Genomic DNA, 18,863 nt, shown 5'->3' with positions numbered 1-18,863 from the left:
CTCCTCTCCAGGTAAAGCCTGCTAAAGAGCAAGCCTTGGGACAGTGGGGGTGGCTCCTGCCCCCTCTGGGTACCTTCACATGCTTGATTGCCTCCTTTCTTGCAGACATTGTCCATGCTTCCTACTAGGATCCTGAGGCTGCTGGAGTTCGTGGGGTTTTCAGGAAACAAGGTAACTACCTGCCTCCTAGCACCCCTGACCTGCTCAGCCCCAAAACTGGGGCTGGGCTGGACAGGGAGGGGCTGACAGGCCGACAGGCCACAGGGCCTAGGTGCCCCTCCTGGCTCAGCCCCTCTCATTGTATGACCCTGGACAATGCCCAGACCTCCCTGGGCCTCAGTCTTCTCTCCAGGCGCATGGGGCTAGTGATCCCTGCCTGGCCCTCCCAGGGTGCAGAGGCTCTGGGTGGGTGAGGGTGGGTGTGAAGGGCAGCTCCATCAGTGGCCCAGGATCACACATTCTCTGAGCCTGACAGGTGTCAGGGGCTGGTCCCTCTTTCTGTAGATACTGCCTCACTTCAAGACTTTGAGCAAGTCCTTCCCCCAAGGACCATTTTCTGGTGCTACCACTTCATCCAGCAGATGCCTGAGGGAGGCCCTACTGGGCATCAGACCTTGAGGAGGAACAAGAGAACTCAAGCACCCAGAGACTTTACTGAGGGCAAGAACCTGAGTACCAATCCCAGGTTGAAGGCAGCAGATCAGGGAGGGCTTCCTGGTGGAGGAGGCATGGTGTGGTAGAAGGAGCATTGGCCTGGAAGTTAGGATCTCTGGGTCAGTCCATCCTCATCCTCTTTTCTCTGTGACTCTGAGCAAGTCCCTACCTTCTCTGAGCCTCTTTTTAGTAAAATAAGGACCTTGTTATGGACCAGATAAGTGTTTCTCAAATGTGCACTGACCCTTACTGATATTTGCCACAAGCACGGACCTCTCTATTATAATGTATATATTACTTTTCTCAAAAGTGACTCATGACTTTTTCTGAAATTGATTCAAAGGAAACATCTCTACACAAACCTCCATATTATTTGGCATGATAAGAACCTAATCTTAAAAATAAATACCACGCCGGGCGCGGTGGCTCACGCCTGTAATCCCAGCACTTTGGGAGGCCGAGGCGGGCGGATCACAAGGTCAGGAGATCGAGACCATGGTGAAACCCCGTCTCTACTAAAAAGTACAAAAACTTAGCCGGGCGCGGTGGCGGGCGCCTGTAGTCCCAGCTACTCGGGAGGCTGAGGCAGGAGAATGGCGTGAACCCGGGAGGCGGAGCTTGCAGTGAGCCGAGATCGCGCCACTGCACTCCAGCCTGGGCGACAGAGCGAGACTCCGCCTCAAAAAAAAAAAACAAAAAAAAAAACAAAAAAAACAAAAAAAAAAAAAAAAAAAAAAAAAAAAAAAAAAAAAAAATAAATAAATACCACAAGGGCCCAGCCATCTTTTGGAAAGCCCAGCTAGACTGTGTGGTGGGCCCGGATTCAGCCAGGGCTGCCTCTTTCTGAGAAAGGGGGCTTAGGGTGAGAGAGTTCAAACCCCACGAGCAAAGGACTGGGGATTTCTCCTGGGCACCACCAAAGGATAGAAAGATAACTGAGAAGGGAAAACACTCACCATGACTCAGTGTTTCCTGGTGCCTGCCCACAGACCCCTGAAATCTTAGCTGCCCTCTGCTGTCTGAGCTTTGGAAAACATTGGCTAGAGGCTGTGAAGGTCTCTCTCAGTTTTGTTTCCTTAAGAAAGCACATGGGTCAGGAGTAGGACTTCAAGATGATGAAGGGAGGGCCCAGAGGTGAGGCAGTGTGGCCTGGCCAGGCAGGTTGCGGGACCTACTGTGCCAGCCTGGGCTTCCTCTTTATCTCGAAGGCAGGGGAGCCATGGAGGGTTTGAGGCAGGAGTGAGGCAGGTCAGATTTGTGTTTTAGAAAGAACGAGAATGCTCTGGAGGACAGAACGGGGCAGAGACTGCAGGCAGGGAAACAAGGTGGGGGGTCTGCCCCCAGCCCCTCCCCAGCCAGGCTCTGGAGTCTTCTCCCCCAGGAAGCCTTCCCAGGCCCCACCTGTTCCCTGAGCCCATGGCTGGGATCATCCACCTCCGTGTCTCTCGTGCTCCCAGCCAGACCTGGGTTGCTAGGGCCCTCAATACCCATCGCAGGGCAGCCGAGCCGGTGACTACAGAGAGGGTAAGGAAGGGGCTGTGGAGAAGGTGGGGGACACCTGAGACCCGCCAAGCCTTTGTCCTGGCCTTGGCAGCCATGTCCCCTTCCCCAGGAATGCGCTGGGGCACTGAGGGGCAGCCCCTTGCTCAGGGCCACACAGCTGACCTGGCCTCCAGGGTTCCAGCGCTCTTCCTCCCCTTTGCCGGCAGCACTGCCCACACAGCTGTCCAGCCGCCTCCCAGGCCCCTGCCCTCTCTGGGAGCCTCACCCACCCTCCCGTCCCCTCAGGACTACGGGCTGCTGCAGCTGGAGGAGGGCGCGTCAGGACACAGCTTCCGCGCTGTGCTATGTGTCATGCTCCTGCTGTGCTACCACACCTTCCTCACCTTCGTGCTCGGTAGGTGCCCCTGGGGTTTGGTCGTTTCCGCGGGGGCAGGAGAATGAGGGGCTACAGACCCTGCTCATGCCCCTGCAGCTAGGGATAGGGGTACTGAAACCAGAAACAGAGCCATATCCACTGTCCCGGGGACTGGCCTGCTGACGCCCACTGCCTCACAGTGTGACTAGGTTCCAGCCTCAGTTTTCTCGTCTGTGAAATGGGGGGGCGGGGGGTGCCCACCCTGTGGAGGGTGTGAAGACACTGTGTACAGCACCTTATGGTTCTGGGCACAGCCTTGGTGGACACAGGCTCCTGGTTATCGAGCCCTGTGAAGTGCTTGGGGCGATATCTGCACTGCCTTATATAATCCTCATGTCACCCTAGGGACAGGGAGAATTATCATCCCCATTTCACAGAGGGGGAAGGGGAGACCCCGGGAAGCCCCTACTGGGTTGCTGGCAGGATCACAGGAGCCAGGGGTGGTGACATGTTCTGTGACTCCCTCACCACCTCCTCCAGGTACTGGGAACGTCAACATCGAGGAGGCCGAGAAGCTCTTGAAGCCCTACCTTAACCGGTACCCTAAGGTGAGCCCCATGCGCTGCCCGGTACCCCCAGCCCACAAACACCCACAGACCCCCAGGGACCCACACGGACTTGCATGTGTGTCATTGCAGGGCGCCATCTTCCTGTTCTTCGCAGGGCGGATTGAAGTCATTAAAGGCAACATTGATGCAGTGAGTGATAGGGGTCCAGGCCGGGGCTGGGGATCCCTCGGGCTCTCCCAGGCCAGTAGTAAGTCAGGCACATGTGACATACTCAGGGACAGGACAGACTGGGAGGGGGTCCCCAAGTGAGAACCAACCAGAGAGCAGGAGAGGGAGAGGCCCTTCTGACAGAGCAGCCTGGGAAGACAGGGAGGAGGCGGCATTTGTGGTGCCTGGGATTTTGACTGGGAGATATAGAACTGCAGCATTGCAGTGGAGGGAGGTGCGGGGAGGTGCTTGAGGGAGGCAGAGGTTGGGAAAGCCCATCTGTTTAGGGCATGGCGATTAGGCTGGAGTCTGGTACCTCCCCTCCATTATAGCTCTGTCCTGTTCTTTCAATTTGTTACAAAAAACCAGAGTCCCAGACGGGGGCTGTATTTGGGCCCAAGGTCATGTAAGACTTAGGAGGTAAAAACCAGGACTGGAGGCCAGATCTCCTGGCTCCTGGGGCCCCACCTGAGCCTAGCACAGGGTTGGACCACCATGACCTGGAGAGGCCCGGTCTGCTGTGGTGTTGGGAGGTGTGGAGGATGCAGAGGGGTTGGGGCTGGGTGGGCACCCGTCAGGCTGACCAGAAGGTGCCTGCAGGCCATCCGGCGTTTCGAGGAGTGCTGTGAGGCCCAGCAGCACTGGAAGCAGTTCCACCACATGTGCTACTGGGAGCTGATGTGGTGCTTCACCTACAAGGGCCAGTGGAAGATGTCCTACTTCTACGCCGACCTGCTCAGCAAGGAGAACTGCTGGTCCAAGGTGGGCTGATGCCATGTGTTAGGAGCATTGGGTGAACAGGGCTGACTGTGTGCCTCCAGACCAGGGCCAAATCCCTAACTAAACACAGATGTCTCAGCTGAAATCTAAACATAACCGTAAATTCTAATAGGACTCAGGCTTGGAAGGAACTAAAGACCACAAGAGAAACTTCTGAACCACAGTGTGTCACAAAGAGACTTCTAGTCACAAAGGACAGAAACATGGCTCCCTCTGTCCAACAGAACTGTCTCTATGGTAGAAATGTTCTACTTATGCACTGCCCACATATGGTAGTCACCAGTCACATGTACACAGTGAGCACATGAATTGTGCCTAGTGCAGCTGGGAAACTGATTGTTTTCAGTTTTATTTAATTTAATTAACTAAATGTTAAATTTAAATAGCCATGTAGGGCTAGTGGCCACTATATTGGACTATGCAGTTCCAAAACACAAAAGGCTCATATAACTGAACATTCTTGGCACATCCGACTTCAGGTAGGGCTGGATCCAGGAATTCAAATGAAATGTCTGGCTTGGTCTTTCCATCTGTGACTGTGCTCTATCCTGTGACATCTTTGTTTCTGTGACATCTTTGCAGGAAGCTTTTCTCCATGTGACAGGCAAGGTGGCCATGGGCTGCTTCTACTCACATCCTCCCCTTGGTTTCAACCAGAGTCCCACAATTCAGCCTCACTGGTCTGACTTGTCACATGCCAATGCCTGGAACAGAGGGGTGGGAAGATTCTTCATGGGCTGAGAGTAGGAGAGGGACGGTTCCACAGAAGAAAATGATGCACCCAGAAATAGTGGAGGGATTAACAAGATGCCATATAGGCAAAACAAAGCCAAACAGATGCTTGCCTACCAAAGAAAACATTTATCACGGTAAGTATTGAAATAAGTGTTAGTTTGTACCATCATAGTAATGATAGTGCAGAAATTGGAACCAAGAGTCTTAGAACCACCTAGCTCAGCAAACGTCTAATCTGTTATTTGTAAATACACAGGACATGGGTCTTCACGGCTTCATCCCCTGCCCATAGCAGACATTGCTCATCAATCCTCTGCCATGAGCCTGGCTGTGACCTTAGATGCCTTCCCTGCAAAGCTCTAGGCAGCTGTTAGAACTGACCCGCATTGGCACCTGTTAGGAGACCTGTCTTCTGCATCTGGTCCCTCCCCCTCCTCCACATGGAGGTCTCTTTTCAGTAGCCCTGCCTGGGGACCAAGCTGAAGGGGAATTCTCTGGGTCTGAGGCAGGTGGGGCTAGGAAGGGAACAGGCTTCTCCTGAGCTCTCAACGTGTGTCTGGCACCTGTCATGTCCTCCACACCACACCCAGTGAGGAGAAGTTATTATCTCCATTGGGCACATGAGGGCCACTGACGCTAAGCGAGGACTGTGACTTACCCACATGGCTGTTGGTGACAGACACTGGATTTGAGGACAGTCCTGTGTGACTCAGAGGCCTCTGCTTCTCTCTTGGTCCTAGAGTCCTCCCGGGGAGTCAAGGCTTGCCCTGAGCCCACCCTGCTGTTGAAGGTGCTTCCTCAGGCCCAGCTCCCATGGCCCCCACACCCCCTCCTACTCCCAACAAGGACAAAGCCTCAGGGAACCTTTTTTCTTTTTTGAGAGATAGGGTCTTGCTATGTTGGTCAGGCTGGTCTTGAACTCCTGGGCCCAAGCAATCTTCCCATCCCTGCCTCCTGAAGTGCTGGGACTCTGGGCCTTAGGGAACGTTTTTGAACTGAAAGTGACTCTTGAAGCCTTTCTGTAGAGGTGGGTGGCTGGGGCTAACCACATGGGGAAAGGGAGACCTGGTGGGGGCACACAGCTGCTATATAGAGGAATGGAAGGTGGGCCAGGCCTCCCAGCTGTCAGTAAATCTGGCTCAGTTCCCAGCCCGCTGGGGTGGCCAGTGCCGCTCTCTCTCCAACACTCTCCTCATGAGGACTTCCTGTGAAAAACGGGGGTTGTAACACTCTTGAGTTCTGGGGCCCCACCCATTTCTAATCTCCAGAACTTGGCCACCGCAGACTCCACCAAGTTATAGTCCTGGGGTCTGGGCCTCTGGCCATTGCCATAGGCACCACCCGCTCTGCGCAGGCAGCGCCCCTTTCTGCCAGGATCCTCCGAGGTCAGCTGCTGGGTCTGACCCGCAGACCCTGACTGAGTGATGGATGAACAGAGTACGCAGACACAGGCTTGCCTGTCAGCAGATAGGGGACCCTTGCCAGAGTCAGCAGCAGCCCCCATAAGCCGGCCATGCTTGCATTTATTTAGTACAGATGTAATGACAAAGGCCTAAAGCAAACTTCATTTCTGGGTAATTAACATTGTGCCCCCAGCTCCACCCCCGGAGAGAGCAGTCCTCCGCTCGGATGATTAAAGGCCAGGTTCCGAGGCCTAAGTAAACTAACTAACTTATCTAGATCAATTCCCTTCTTGTTATCTACTCTGAGAGAACTCAGCTGTCTTCAGCCACAGCCTTTTCCGAAGCTTTTGCAAAACCTCCCAGCCTTCCAAGAAGGTTTGCTGCTTTATATAATTTTTCCAACCCTGACCTATCTCCTACAGTCAGCCCTGTGGAGGCCTTTGTGTTTCCCCCAGTGCTGGCAGTCTGGAGGCTTAGATGGCCAGACACAAGGCGGTGACAGTGGCATGCTCAGGGCTTGGGAAACCCAAGGAGCTAAAGGCATCCTCGGGCAACCCAAGAGGACAGGAAGGCTTCTAAGGAGAGACCTCTGAGGTGGGTCTCGGAGAGGAAGGATTTAGGGAGGCAGAGTGGAGGAAGTGAGAGGACACCCCAAGCTGAGAGGGCGGCAGGACCAAAGGCTCAGAAGCCAGGGTGCAGGGTGCTGCGGAGGGGCTCTGTGCCATGGGGTGAAGAGTTTGCACAGCAGAAGAGCAGGGGGCCTGTATCAGGGGAGACAGCTGCTCTTTTCCCCCATTGTGGCTGCTGTACATCTCTGGGGGAGAGCTGAGGCGTCCACGACTCTCAGTCAGCCTCCATCCTAACCCTGCTGGTGCTGTGAGGGTGAGCTGTCTGTGGGCAGGAGGGAAGGCTCTTGGAGGTGAGCCTGGTGGAGAAGGGATAATGGCATCCCAGGCCGAGGAACAGCACAGGCAGAGGCCCGAGGAGAGTTTAAGGAGTGTAGGGGAGGAAATGGCAGAAGATGAGCCAGAAAAAGAAAGGTTAGGGCTGGAGGATGTGAGTGGCTGTTTGGGCTTTATCTAGCATTAGGGGAGCCCTGGCAGGCTTGTGGCTTAGATAGGTGCTTTAGGAAGCCCACCAGCAGTTGCTGGGCCATCCCCACTTGCCAGGTCCTGTTCTAGGCCAGGAAATACAAGAGTGAGCAGGAAAAGACCCCCTCTCAAGGTTCACATCCTAGTGGGGAGAGAGACAAGAAACACAGATGTGCAATATAACATGATGTCTGGTTCCAGTAAGTGCAGTGAAGAACAAGCGAGGCCGGGCACAGGGAGTGACGGGAGGGGCTCCTTTGTAAGGGGAGGTCAGGGGAGGCCTGTCTCAGAGGACAGCAGAATGGAGCGCAGGAGCAGCACATGGCAGTCACAAAGCAGGCCGTTTGGGCAGGGGGAGCTGTGTAGGGCAGGGTAGGAGTGTGTTTGATGTGTCCTGGGAACAGCCCGGAGGCCATCGTATGGCTAGAGTGCGGCAGGTGTCGGGGAAACAGTAGGAGATGTCTCCTGAGTGTGATGGGATACAACCAGATTTCCAGAAGGGACTGACGTGAGCTGACTTAAAAAGGTCAGCGGGCGAAATGGCTTGCAGGGGACAGGAGTGGCAGCAGGGAGACAGGAGACAATGTGTACCAGGACAGCAGAAAGACATCCCGGGTAGCCTGGAACAGGGAGACGGTGTGGAGATGGTGGCAGTGCGATAATGAGAGCCGTAGGGCAAGGCCAGCAGGATCCTAGAGTGAGACGGGAGGTAAAGTCACTGGGACTTGGTGCCTCCACATCAGGGGCAAGGGAAAGGGAGAGGACAAGGGCGACCCGGGAGGTTAAAGATGGGACCGGGGCCAGGCGCAGTGGCTCATGCCTGTAATCCCAGCACTTTGGGAGGCTGAGGCTGGCGGATAGCTTGAGGTCAGGAGTTTGAAACCAGCCTGGCCAACATGGTGAAACCCTGTCTCTACTAAAAAATACACAAATTGCCAGGCGTGGTGGTGCAGGCTTGTAGTCCCAGCTACAAGCCGCGAGGCGGAGGTTGCAGTGAGCCGAGATCGCGCCATTGCACTCCAGCCTCAGCCAGGGCAACAGAGCAAGACCATCTCAAAAAAAAAAAAAGATGGGACCGGGAACAGGTTTCAGGGAGGGAGACTCTTCCCACAAAAGCCAGCTTTTCCTCATGTTCTAAAGGGCGGGCTGTGGCCCCGGCATGGGTGGGGCTGCCAGGTGGAGGCCGCTTTCCGCCTTCTCTAGGCAGGACTCCCGGATGTCCGGCGCCCTTTCCTCTCCACCCTTTCTTAGCCAAGAGGCAAGAGCTGTGGTTCGAAACTTGGCCACCTGAGGGCAGCACAGAGCCAGGCTCCTGTCTCGGGACTTCTGAGGAAGGGGCGTGGCGTGCAGGGAGAACTGGGTAGGGTAGGGGGTTCTCCCGCAGGGCCACGGTTTCACTGTCAGGGCTGGCTGTGCATCTAGTGGGCAAGGACGTGGGGTCGATTCCCGGCTCTGCCCCAGTGTCTCTGGGGTCCCAGGAAGCAGAGGTAGGGTACGGACTCCTTTCTGGCATTGGCTTTGGGATCAAGCGAGGTGCTGGATTTTTTGTTCCTGGCACACACAGCAAGGCAGTTAGTTCTACCAGAGTGGCCCGAGCTGAGCAGACCCAGGCCCTGCTCACGTTTCTGGCTCAAGCCTCTTTTTTTTTTTTTTTTTTTTTTTCACAGCCCGTGCTTCATCCTCCTATTGATAATCCACACACATCCTGTGGCCTCCAGGCTTTGCTCAGCCCCTTCCCCTTGGCTGGAAGGCCCTGTCTGGGGCCTCAGGGAATTTCCCCATTGCCCTTCAGGGGCCCACTCTGAAGGTGTTGCTTCCCAGAAACCCCGATTGAGCCCCTGTCCTTGTGTCTCTGCCGCAGCCTCAGCCTGTCCTACCCATTACTAGTTGCATGGGTTCTTCTTGCCACTGCTTCAAGTGGAGAAGAAGGTGGCTGCTTTGACATGGGTTGTCCTGGATTCCGGTCTTCAAGTTGCTTCAACTTCTTACCTTCGTTTTTCCCCTGGGGCTTGGAGACAACGCGAACTCCTATGCTGGGCCACGTGAGGTCCGCCTGCAGATTCCAGCCGGGCTGGGGCTGGAGGAGGGCTGCTCACACCTGGCTGTTGCTCTGTCTCACACAGGCCACCTACATTTACATGAAGGCCGCCTACCTCAGCATGTTTGGTAAGGAGGAGTACAAGCCATTCGGGGACGACGAAGTGGAATTATTTAGGTGGGTCTCACCATCGTGCTCCCACTGTGTAGGCCGCTATGGACAGACCAGCCAGGCTATCCTGAGCTGTGGGCACTGCGGAGGGAGGAGTGGGGTGACTCCCTGCCCCCACCCCAGGACTGACACACCTGCGTGTCCTCCCCTCCCATTGCCACCCCATGCTGCTGCTACTGGTGGTTGGAGCCCTTTGAATTTCTTCAGAGGCTTTCTTTCACAGAAATGGTTTTGTCAATATCATCTCCCTCCAAGTCTCTTTCATGTGGGCAGGAGGACAGATATGGCCACCAAGGTCCAGGGAGGGAAGGTCTTTCACTCTGCTGAGTTAACCTGAGACACTCAGAGAAGCACAGTGGAGAGCTGAGAGTCGAAATCGAACAAACAGGAGTAAACCCAGCCTCTGCTTGTTCTTAGCTGTGTCACCTGGGACAACTTTGGCATCTGTAAAATGGGAATAACAACCTCCATCTTGCAGCACTGTTTTGCAAATCAACTAGATAATAAATGTAAAGAGCTTGGCAGAGAACTAGGAGCCTAGAAGCTGCCCACTAAGTGGTGGCTGTTTTCTTTCTTCCTGTACCACCGAATTTGCTTCCTGTGAAGCATCTTTGGAGCAGAGCTCAGCCTTGGCAGGTGGAGGATGGAGCTTAGCGCCTTCCTCCAGTCTTGGTGAGGTTGACCCCAATTTGCAGACCTGGAAGTGGGTAAAATATGGGCCTCCTAGGCTACTGCTGTCACAATAATAGGGCATTTATCACTTCCAGAGTGTCTGCTACTACAGCAGATTCCATGTCCTCCTCTCAGATGACTCTTCCAGAAAGCCTAGGAGGGCAGGTGTCATTACCTCCATTTTAGAGATGAGGAAATTAAGGCCAAGAGAGGTTCTACAGTGAATAAGCAAACGAAGAGTTTGGGGAGGACCTCACACCCACATCCAGCTGTTTCCTGTGCCTACATGGCTCAGGCCTGAGGTCACAGCCACACCCAGTGACTGTGGCAGAAATAGGAGGAGGGTGGGATGGAGCTGGGTGGGTGAGGCCCCAGATGTGGAGGCGTGCCTGGTGGCATACCGCATTTTGCTCTGCCCTTGGAAACAGCTGAGAAGGCCAGAACTCGTGAGGCAAGAGTTAATTAAGGGTTTGAGCTGTTTGGTGTTGGATAGGTCCCACTCTTTCTCTGAGTGTTGGTCTCTCCTGTGAAATTGGGATTAAACTCTTGAGTCCTCCCCAGAAATGGGGCCTGGGAGTGGAGGCGATAACTAGGAGGCAGGGCTGGCCCGGGGTGTTTGGCACACTGGCACCTCTGCCAGCTGGCGGGGAGGAACCCCTTGCCCAGCCATAGGAAGTGGCCAGGTCTTGGGGCAGGTTCTCTAAAATAAAGACCATAGCCACTGGCTATTTCAGATCTAGAAGGCTCTTTAGAGTCCAACACTGTCATTGTAGGGATGGGGAAACTGAGGCCCAGAGAGGGGCCAAGCGTAGCTGGGTAGGCTGGGGACCCTCCGCCCTCTCCTACTCTTTTTCATCCTCTCCCACCCTCCCCATCTCTTTTGCAGAGCTGTGCCAGGCCTGAAGCTCAAGATTGCTGGGAAATCTCTACCCACAGAGAAGTTTGCCATCCGGAAGTCCCGGCGCTACCTCTCCTCCAACCCTGTCTCGCTGCCAGTGCCTGCTCTGGTGGGTAGGAGGTCTGGACTGGCACTGCCCTCCGGGTATAGGATTGTGGGGATTCACTGAGAGCCACAGCTAGGGGGAAGTGTATGAGGAGAAAGACCTTCATGCCTCAGGGGTCTGGGGAGGGTTTCCCAATTCACCTGCGAGTCTGACCCAGCCTCTACCCCTTAGAAAGAGATGGTCCACTGGGGCTGGGAGTGGAGAGACAGGCAGGCTGCAGATAAGAGGCAGAGAGGGTCGCCCATGTTGCTGTGCCCAGGCAGAGGCATTACCCGGCTGCCTGTGATCCCAGCCTGACTGCTCCAGTCTTGTCACAATGATTTTCATTGTTTTCACGGTCCTCTTCACTGGGCCAGCATCTTCACGTTATATTCAACTCTGAACTCACATAATAGCCAACATTGTTATTGAGCACTTGCTCTGTTCAAGGCTGCCCACAGCCATTGCCTGTTGCCTCATTTGAGCCTCACATCAACCCTCTGAGTAGGCGCTGCTGGTATCTCCATTTTACAGATGGGGGTAACAAGACCTAACAGATCAGTAGAAAGATCAAATAACTTGCCCAGGTCACACAGCTGGTGAGTTGGAGTCAGAATTTGAACTCAGCAGTCTAGGCCCACAGCCCATATTCTGAGCCATGGTTGTGATGCTAATTCTATGCACGATTTGAGTAGGCGTCCGATAAAGTTCCAGCTTGCTAAGAGTCCTTGTTATTCAAGTAGTAAGGGAGCCGGAAAAGTAGCAGGAAGCCTGCTTGAGAGACCTTTTTTTGGTCCTGGCTGTACTGTTCATTAACTGAATAGCCTTAGGTCGGTTCCCTCTTCCCCTTATGTAAAATGGGTATAATAATAGATTCCTTTCCCATTTCACAGAGCAGTTATGAGCATGAATGAGAAAAATGTGTTAAATACTTTATCAGTTGAAAAGGTCAATATTTGGCAGGGCGCGGTGGCTCATGCCTGTAATCCCAGCACTTTGGGAGGCCAAGGTGGGCGGATCATGAGGTCAGGAGATCGAGATCATCCTGGCTAACTCGGTGAAACCCTGTCTCTACTAAAAACACAAAAAATTAGCCAGGTGTGGTGGCGGGCATCTGTAGTCCCAGCTTCTTGGGAGGCTGAGGCAGGAGAATGGTGTGAACCCAGGAGGCGGAGCTTGCAGTGAGCCGAGATCACACCACTGCACTCCAGCCTGGGCGACAGAGTAAGACTCTGTCTCAAAAAAAAGGTCAATATTTCTATAGTTTGATTCAGCACTTACAACCTGAGTATTTCTAAAGTTTTAAAATATTTTATGGTTTAAAATATACAATAGGCCAGGCGTGGTGGCTCACGCCTGTAATCCCAGCACTTTGGGAGGCAGAGGCGGGCGGATCACCTGAGATCGGGAGTTTGAGACCAGTCTGACCAACATGGAGAAACCCCGTCTCTACTACAAATACAAAATTAGCCAGGCGTGGTGGTGCATGCCTGTAATCCCAGCTACTTGGGAGGCTGAGACAGGAGAATCTCTTGAATCCAAGAGGTGGAGGTTGCCGAGATTGTACCATTGCACTCCAGCCTGGGCAACAAGAGTGAAACTCCGTCTCAAAAAAAAAAAAAAAAAAAAAAAATCCAGTAAAGCTATTGTTATCAAGTGGAGCAGAAGGATATTGTAGGAAGGGCAAGGGAAGCAACTATACCGAAAACTTAGGGGAGAATTTCCCAAACTGTAATCTGCAAAATACTGTTTATGCATTAAATGATTTCATTTGGGAAAGACTGGCCTAAATACAGTTTATATACTATAGACTTTCTTGGAGTCTTACATATTAATCTAAGAAGAAGCTTAAAGATATGTTTTTTCAAAAAAAAAAAAAAAAAAGATACGTTTTTTCTCTAACTTACTAGGCCACAGAATCATTTTTAATTTTAATTTTAATTTATTTGGGGGGAAGGGAAGAATCCTTTTTTAAAAAATGAAACATTTGCTGGCTGGGTGTGGTGGTACATGCCTGTAATCCCAGAACTTTGGGAGGCCAAGGTAGGTGGATCATTTGAGGGCAGGAGTTCAAGACCAGCCTGGCCAACATGGTGAAACCCCATCTTTACAAAAAATTCAAAAATTAGTGGGGCGTGGTGTCATGCATCTGTAGTCCCTGTTCCTCAGGAGGCTGAGGTGGGAGGATAGCTTGAGCCCAGGAGGTCAAGGCTGCTGTGAGCTCTGATAGTGCCACTGCACTCCAGCCTGGGTGACAAGAGTGAGACCCTGTCTCTAAAATAAAATTAAATTAAACATTTGCTAACTTGGAACCAGAGAACAATTTAAGAAATACTGGTCTAAACTGAAATTCCCTTCCTAGAACATAATAACAAGAACCACAGCAATAATGTCTTTCTAGAACTTTATGGCTACAAAGTGTTTTCACATCCATTACCTGGTTTGATAGTTTAGGAAATGCGCATTTAAGCAAACACAGTTACTATGAATGAAAGTTTAAATTAGTATTATTATTTTATTTTATTTTTAAATATTTTAGAGGTGGGGTCTCACTGTGTCATACAGGCTGGAGTGTAATGGTGATATCATAGCTCACTGCAGCCTCAAACTCCTGGGCTCAAAGGATCTTCTCATGTCAGCCTCCTAACTACAGACATGCACCCATGCTCAGCTACTATTTTTATTTTTTTGTAGAGACAATATCTTACTGTGTTGCCCAAGGTGGTGTTGAAGTCCAGGGCTCAAGAGATCCTCTCACCTCAGCCTCCCAAAGTGCTGGGATTACAGGCATGAGCCACCATGTTCAGCCTAATTTAGTATTCTGAGCTTCCTGGCAGTCAAGGCAAAAACAAACAAAGAAAAGGAACCAGTAGCCTGACAAAGACAAGGTGAAAATAATTTTTTTTTTTTTTTTTTTTTGATACAGAGTCTCACTCTGTCACCCAGGCTAGAATGCAGTGGGGTGATCATAGCTCACTGCAGCTTAGATTTCTTGGGCTCCAGCGATCCTCCCACCTAAGCCTCCCAAGTAGCTGGGACCCCAGGCTTGCACCACCATGCCTGGCTAATTTTTTTTTTTTTTTTTTTTTTTTTTGGTGGAGATGGGGTTTTGCCATGTTGCCCAGGCTGGTCTTGAACTCCTGAGTTCAAGTGATCGTGATCCACCTGCCTAAACCTCCCAAAGTGCTGCTGGGATTACAGGTGTGAGCCACCATATCTGGCCCCAAGATTTTTTTTTTTTTTTAGACGGTGTCTCTGTCACCCAGGCTGGAGTGCAATGGTGCCATCTCGGCTCACTGCAACCTCCGCCTCCCGGATTCAAGCAATTCTCCTGTCTCAGCCTCCCGAGTAGCTGGGATTACAGGTGTGTGCCACCACACCCGGCTAGTTTTTGTATTTTTAGTAGAGATGGAGTTTCACCATATTGGCCAGGCTGGTCTCGAACTCCTGACCTCGGGTGATCCACTCACCTTGGCCTCCCAAAGTGCTGGGATTACAGGCGTGAGCCACTGTGCCTGGCCCACCAAAATTTTTTTAATTGAAAAAAAAGAATCTAAGAAAAAGAAGAAAAGGAATCAGATGTGTTTTGAGAGTCTCAGTAATGGTAACTTCATTCTAAAGGAAATGGAATATGAGTGTCATTATTTAGCCCATTGCTTTGGGAGAATAGGAGTAGGAGAGAAGGTGACATAGCCTTAAATTCTGTTGTCCTGAAATGTGTGTATGGAGCGTGGCCTGGTCCTTAAAGGACAGAAAGTGGCCCCAGAGAGGTTGGGAGAAAGGACATGATAGCGCTCGGAGGGCATGAGCAGAAAAATAGCTGGAAAACTTCGGCAGCTATGAGTAGCACAGTACAGACATTGGTCTATCTTACATCTTCACTGGGGTAAGGTGAGAGCTCAGTACGAAATCAATGATAAGGCTCCCATAACCCCCTCAGGCCCACAGCTTCACAGGCTGACTGAGACCTGTTATGGATGATTAGAGCTAGAAGGGCCTTTAGGGAACCTCTGATCTGAACTGCCCATTTTGTAGATGGGAAAACTGAGGCCCCATTAGGAAAGAAGCCTGGGACTGACTTGCCCTCCTGCCTTCAGGAAATGATGTACATCTGGAACGGCTACGCTGTGATTGGGAAGCAGCCGACACTCACGGATAGGATGCTTGAGATCATCACCAAGGCGGAAGAGATGCTGGAGAAAGGCCCAGGTGACTTCCCTCAGGCCCTTGAGCCTGCCAGGCTAGGTCAGGTCTTTACAGCTGAAGGTTCCCTTTGCCAAAAATGTCCTTCCCCCGTTCCCTACCCTGGCAATTCTCCTTTCTTTCTCTAGACTGAGCTCCTCCAAGCAGCTGTTCCTTGTCCCCCTGGTAGGGTCAAAGCCTCTGGGCTCCCACAGCCATGGGGCTTCCTTCAGTCCTGACCTCACTGTATTGTCATTGTCTCAGTATTTGCCTTTCCTTCTCAGATGTGACCCTCCCTGAGGACAGGGAGCATGTCTGATTTACCTGTGTCCCTTTGACCTAGCACAGAGTAGGGGGCTCTATAAGTAACTGCTGTAGAAATGAACAAGTCTGTCTTTTTCCCTCACATCCCTATTTTCAGAGAACGAGTACTCAGTGGATGACGAGTGCTTGGTGAAATTGTTGAAAGGCCTGTGTCTGAAATACCTGGGCCGTGTCCGGGAGGCTGAGGAGAATTTTAGGAGCATCTCTGCCAAGTAAGTGCCTCTGCAGCTGCTCCTGCTGGGTCTGAGTCTCCTGGGTAGAATATTCAGGGCTTCTCCATCCTCATGCCCACTGCAGTGGCTGACCCTAGCCAACCCCCACTCACCACACAGGTACTAAACTAGTGTCCACTCTTGCCAGGACTTGTGCCAGGACCTGTACAGATAATTCAGAACTAGCCTCCCAGTGCCACCAAATTGCGTGACTACAGGAGCACATCCACGTTGTTTTGAGTGAACAGTGTGCCCTGGAGTTTGTAATTCAGCGACTCTGTCATTGCCCTCGGGGAGGGCAATGTGACAGATGGCAAGCTGTAGGCAGCCCAACCAAGGCTCGTCAGGGTCATGCTAGAGGAAAGCAGAGAGGACAGCAGGTGCCCGAGGAGGGACCTAAACTTCATGGGAGGTACTAGGAAACGCTTTCCAAGGCTGACGTTGAAACTGGGAAGTTCATCAGGCGGAGAAAGCAAGGGAGGACAGGTTTGAGGCAGAGTAGGGACAGCATGCACCAGTGCATGGACACAGGAAAGACACCTGAGGCGGGGTGATGGCGATGGGGTCTTTGCCTGCCTGGGTGAAGTCATAGAGAGAAAAGATTGAAGATGAAATAAGGAGGGATAGAATGAGAAGGGCCTGGATGTTTTGTTCACAAGGCTAAGTTGTATTCCAAAGAAGAGAGCCAGAAAGGGTACTGGGCAAGGAAGACTTGGGGTTTAAAAGGATATCTCCAGGGCAGCATGGAGGTCGGGCCAGAGGGGATAGGTCAGAGACAGGAGACTTTAGACTTCAATAAACCATTCAACCTGGAGAAAGGGAGGTCGGGACTTAGGTGGCGGTGGATTAAGGACATGGCAGGAGCCATAAGTTGTCAGGGAGCTGGAGCCCAAGGTTACACACACAGGATGGGAAGCCTTTGCTGTGGATCCCAGCCTTTCTATGGCTTGGTAGTGGGAACCTCCCAAAATTGGAGTTCAGGTTAGGAAATCCTCACATGCAGTTTGGGAAAGGCTCAGGAGGAGGAACCTGAGCCATGTCTTCTGTTCTGCAGTGAAAAGAAGATTAAATATGACCACTACTTGATCCCAAACGCCCTGCTGGAGCTGGCCCTGCTGTTTATGGAGCAAGGCAGAAACGAAGAGGCCATCAAACTCTTAGAATCTGCCAAGTAAGCCTTGGATAACCTCAATCTGTCCTTTGCTCCCTCTGAACTCAGCTCAGAAGCTGGCTGGGGACAGAGTTGCCCAGATAGCAGTGAGTGGAGTTGCTAGCAAGGCCAGTCTGGCAGTCTAGAGGGCAGACCTGTGTCTCTCGGAATCCAGCTCTCACCTGTCATAGGAAGACTTCTTTCTTAATGTATGAATGGGCAGTTAGACTCCCAGAGGTAGGAAGTAAGTTCCCGAGGTCACATCAGAAGCCAGCTGCACGGCTGTGTTAGGACCCATGACTCCTGCCTTCCAGGGTAGAGGTCTGTTCCCTAAAACCACCCCTTCAAGCTTAGGAACCCAGGAGGACCAGGAGTGGTTCCAGTGGGCATGATACCAGGGGTGAGGGGCCACAAACGCTTCTGGTTAACTCTCCCACTGGGCAGGGCTCAACTCTCTCGGGACCCAGGAATTTCTCTACAGTCCTTCCTTTGCTGGCGGGGCTCACACAGCTCCAACAGGAGGAAAAGCATCTCTGGGAGCAAGCAGCCTCATGTGTCTGATTCTCTGCTCAATTCCAGGCAAAACTACAAGAATTACTCCATGGAGTCAAGGACACACTTTCGAATCCAGGCAGCCACACTCCAAGCCAAGTCTTCCCTAGAGAACAGCAGCAGATCCATGGTTTCATCAGTGTCCTTGTAGCTTTGTGCAGCAGTTCTGGGCTGGAAGACAAACAGACAGCTGGACAGAGCTCCTGGAAACGTTTCAAAAGATCCCCTCCCCCTGCCCTGCCCTGCCCTGCCTTTGGGGTCCACCGGCGCTCCAGTTGGATGGCACGACATGGGTATCCGTGCAGAAGCCAAGCTGGCATTTTCACCAATGTGGCCAAGGGCCTTTGCCAAGGGCAGAGCAGGTGGAGCCCTCTGCCTGCCTATCACACATACGGGTACTTGCTTTTCACTGTGATGTTTAAGAGAATGTATGAACAGTTTACATTTTCCTTAGAAATACATTGATGGGATCACAGTTGGCTTTAAAAACCAACAACCACCAACCACCTGTAAGTCTTTGTCTTCACCTATTATCATCTGGAGGTAAATCTCTTTATATGATGATGCCAAAGGGCAAATTGCTTTTCAAATTCAGCAAGTTCTCAGCTTGTGTGACTGAAGGGCCTTCAGAGGACCTGAGGAGTGCCTGGGAGAGGCTGAGCCTCAGGCTTCAATGCTTCTGGGGTTGGGCACGAGGATGCACACAGACATCCACTACCTTACTACTCACACTTCATTTCACTCCTTTTGTAAATTTCCAATTTAAAAATCAAGCATGTCTTTTTAGTGAGATAAAATCTGAGCTCTTGTGTAGAAAAATCCATCTCCACCAGTAGGAAATGCCATGGCTTGATGGAAGAGCTGTGTGGCCCTTTCTGTGCCAAAGCCAGGAATTTTGGGGGGCAGGAGGAGGTTCTCAGAATCCAGTCTGTATCTTTGCTGTATGCCAAACTGAAACCACTGGGAATAATTTATGAAAGATAAAAATCTTCTGTACTTCACTCCAAGGTACATTTACTTACTGACAGCATTTTTCTTAGAACTGTTATTCTTGACCTGTTGTGTATGTGTTAGATTCTTCAGTTAAGAGACAAGAGACATTTAAGTGATAAAATTTATGCCCTTAAGGGATCGTGCATCATATATTTCAATATGTGTTGCATGAATCCTTAGGCCGGGCAGAAAGTCTTAATCAGAAACCACATGGCCTATGTATGTTTTATTTAGACCACACAATGTTTTAAACTTTTTGAATAAGTTACCAGCATTCACAAATGGGGAG

The 18,863-nt window shown here is 51.7% G+C and overlaps 1 protein-coding gene across 7 annotated transcripts in view; it reads left to right on the top strand.

Annotated features, from left to right (window-relative positions):
* The window catches only part of TTC39A (tetratricopeptide repeat domain 39A), a 58,277-nt gene extending 39,641 nt beyond the window's left edge, over positions 1-18,636 (top strand). For all 7 annotated transcript variants that reach the window (XM_010370398.2, XM_010370401.2, XM_010370400.2 and 4 more), the window contains 11 exons: positions 106-171; positions 2,443-2,551; positions 3,053-3,120; positions 3,211-3,270; positions 3,889-4,050; positions 9,421-9,512; positions 11,065-11,185; positions 15,259-15,370; positions 15,765-15,879; positions 16,934-17,050; positions 17,609-18,636. In XM_010370398.2, coding sequence (XP_010368700.1) covers positions 106-171; positions 2,443-2,551; positions 3,053-3,120; positions 3,211-3,270; positions 3,889-4,050; positions 9,421-9,512; positions 11,065-11,185; positions 15,259-15,370; positions 15,765-15,879; positions 16,934-17,050; positions 17,609-17,732 — 1,146 coding nt within the window. In that variant the 3' untranslated portion in view covers positions 17,733-18,636. The remainder of the gene's footprint in view (positions 1-105; positions 172-2,442; positions 2,552-3,052; positions 3,121-3,210; positions 3,271-3,888; positions 4,051-9,420; positions 9,513-11,064; positions 11,186-15,258; positions 15,371-15,764; positions 15,880-16,933; positions 17,051-17,608) is intronic.
* Positions 18,637-18,863: the final 227 nt, after the last annotated feature.

Source organism: Rhinopithecus roxellana, chromosome 12, assembly GCF_007565055.1.
Source record: "Rhinopithecus roxellana isolate Shanxi Qingling chromosome 12, ASM756505v1, whole genome shotgun sequence".
Classification (NCBI taxonomy): Eukaryota; Metazoa; Chordata; class Mammalia; order Primates; family Cercopithecidae; genus Rhinopithecus; species Rhinopithecus roxellana.
The sequence above is the reverse complement of the archived record's forward strand: the minus strand, read 5'-3'. Positions and strand labels throughout refer to the sequence as shown.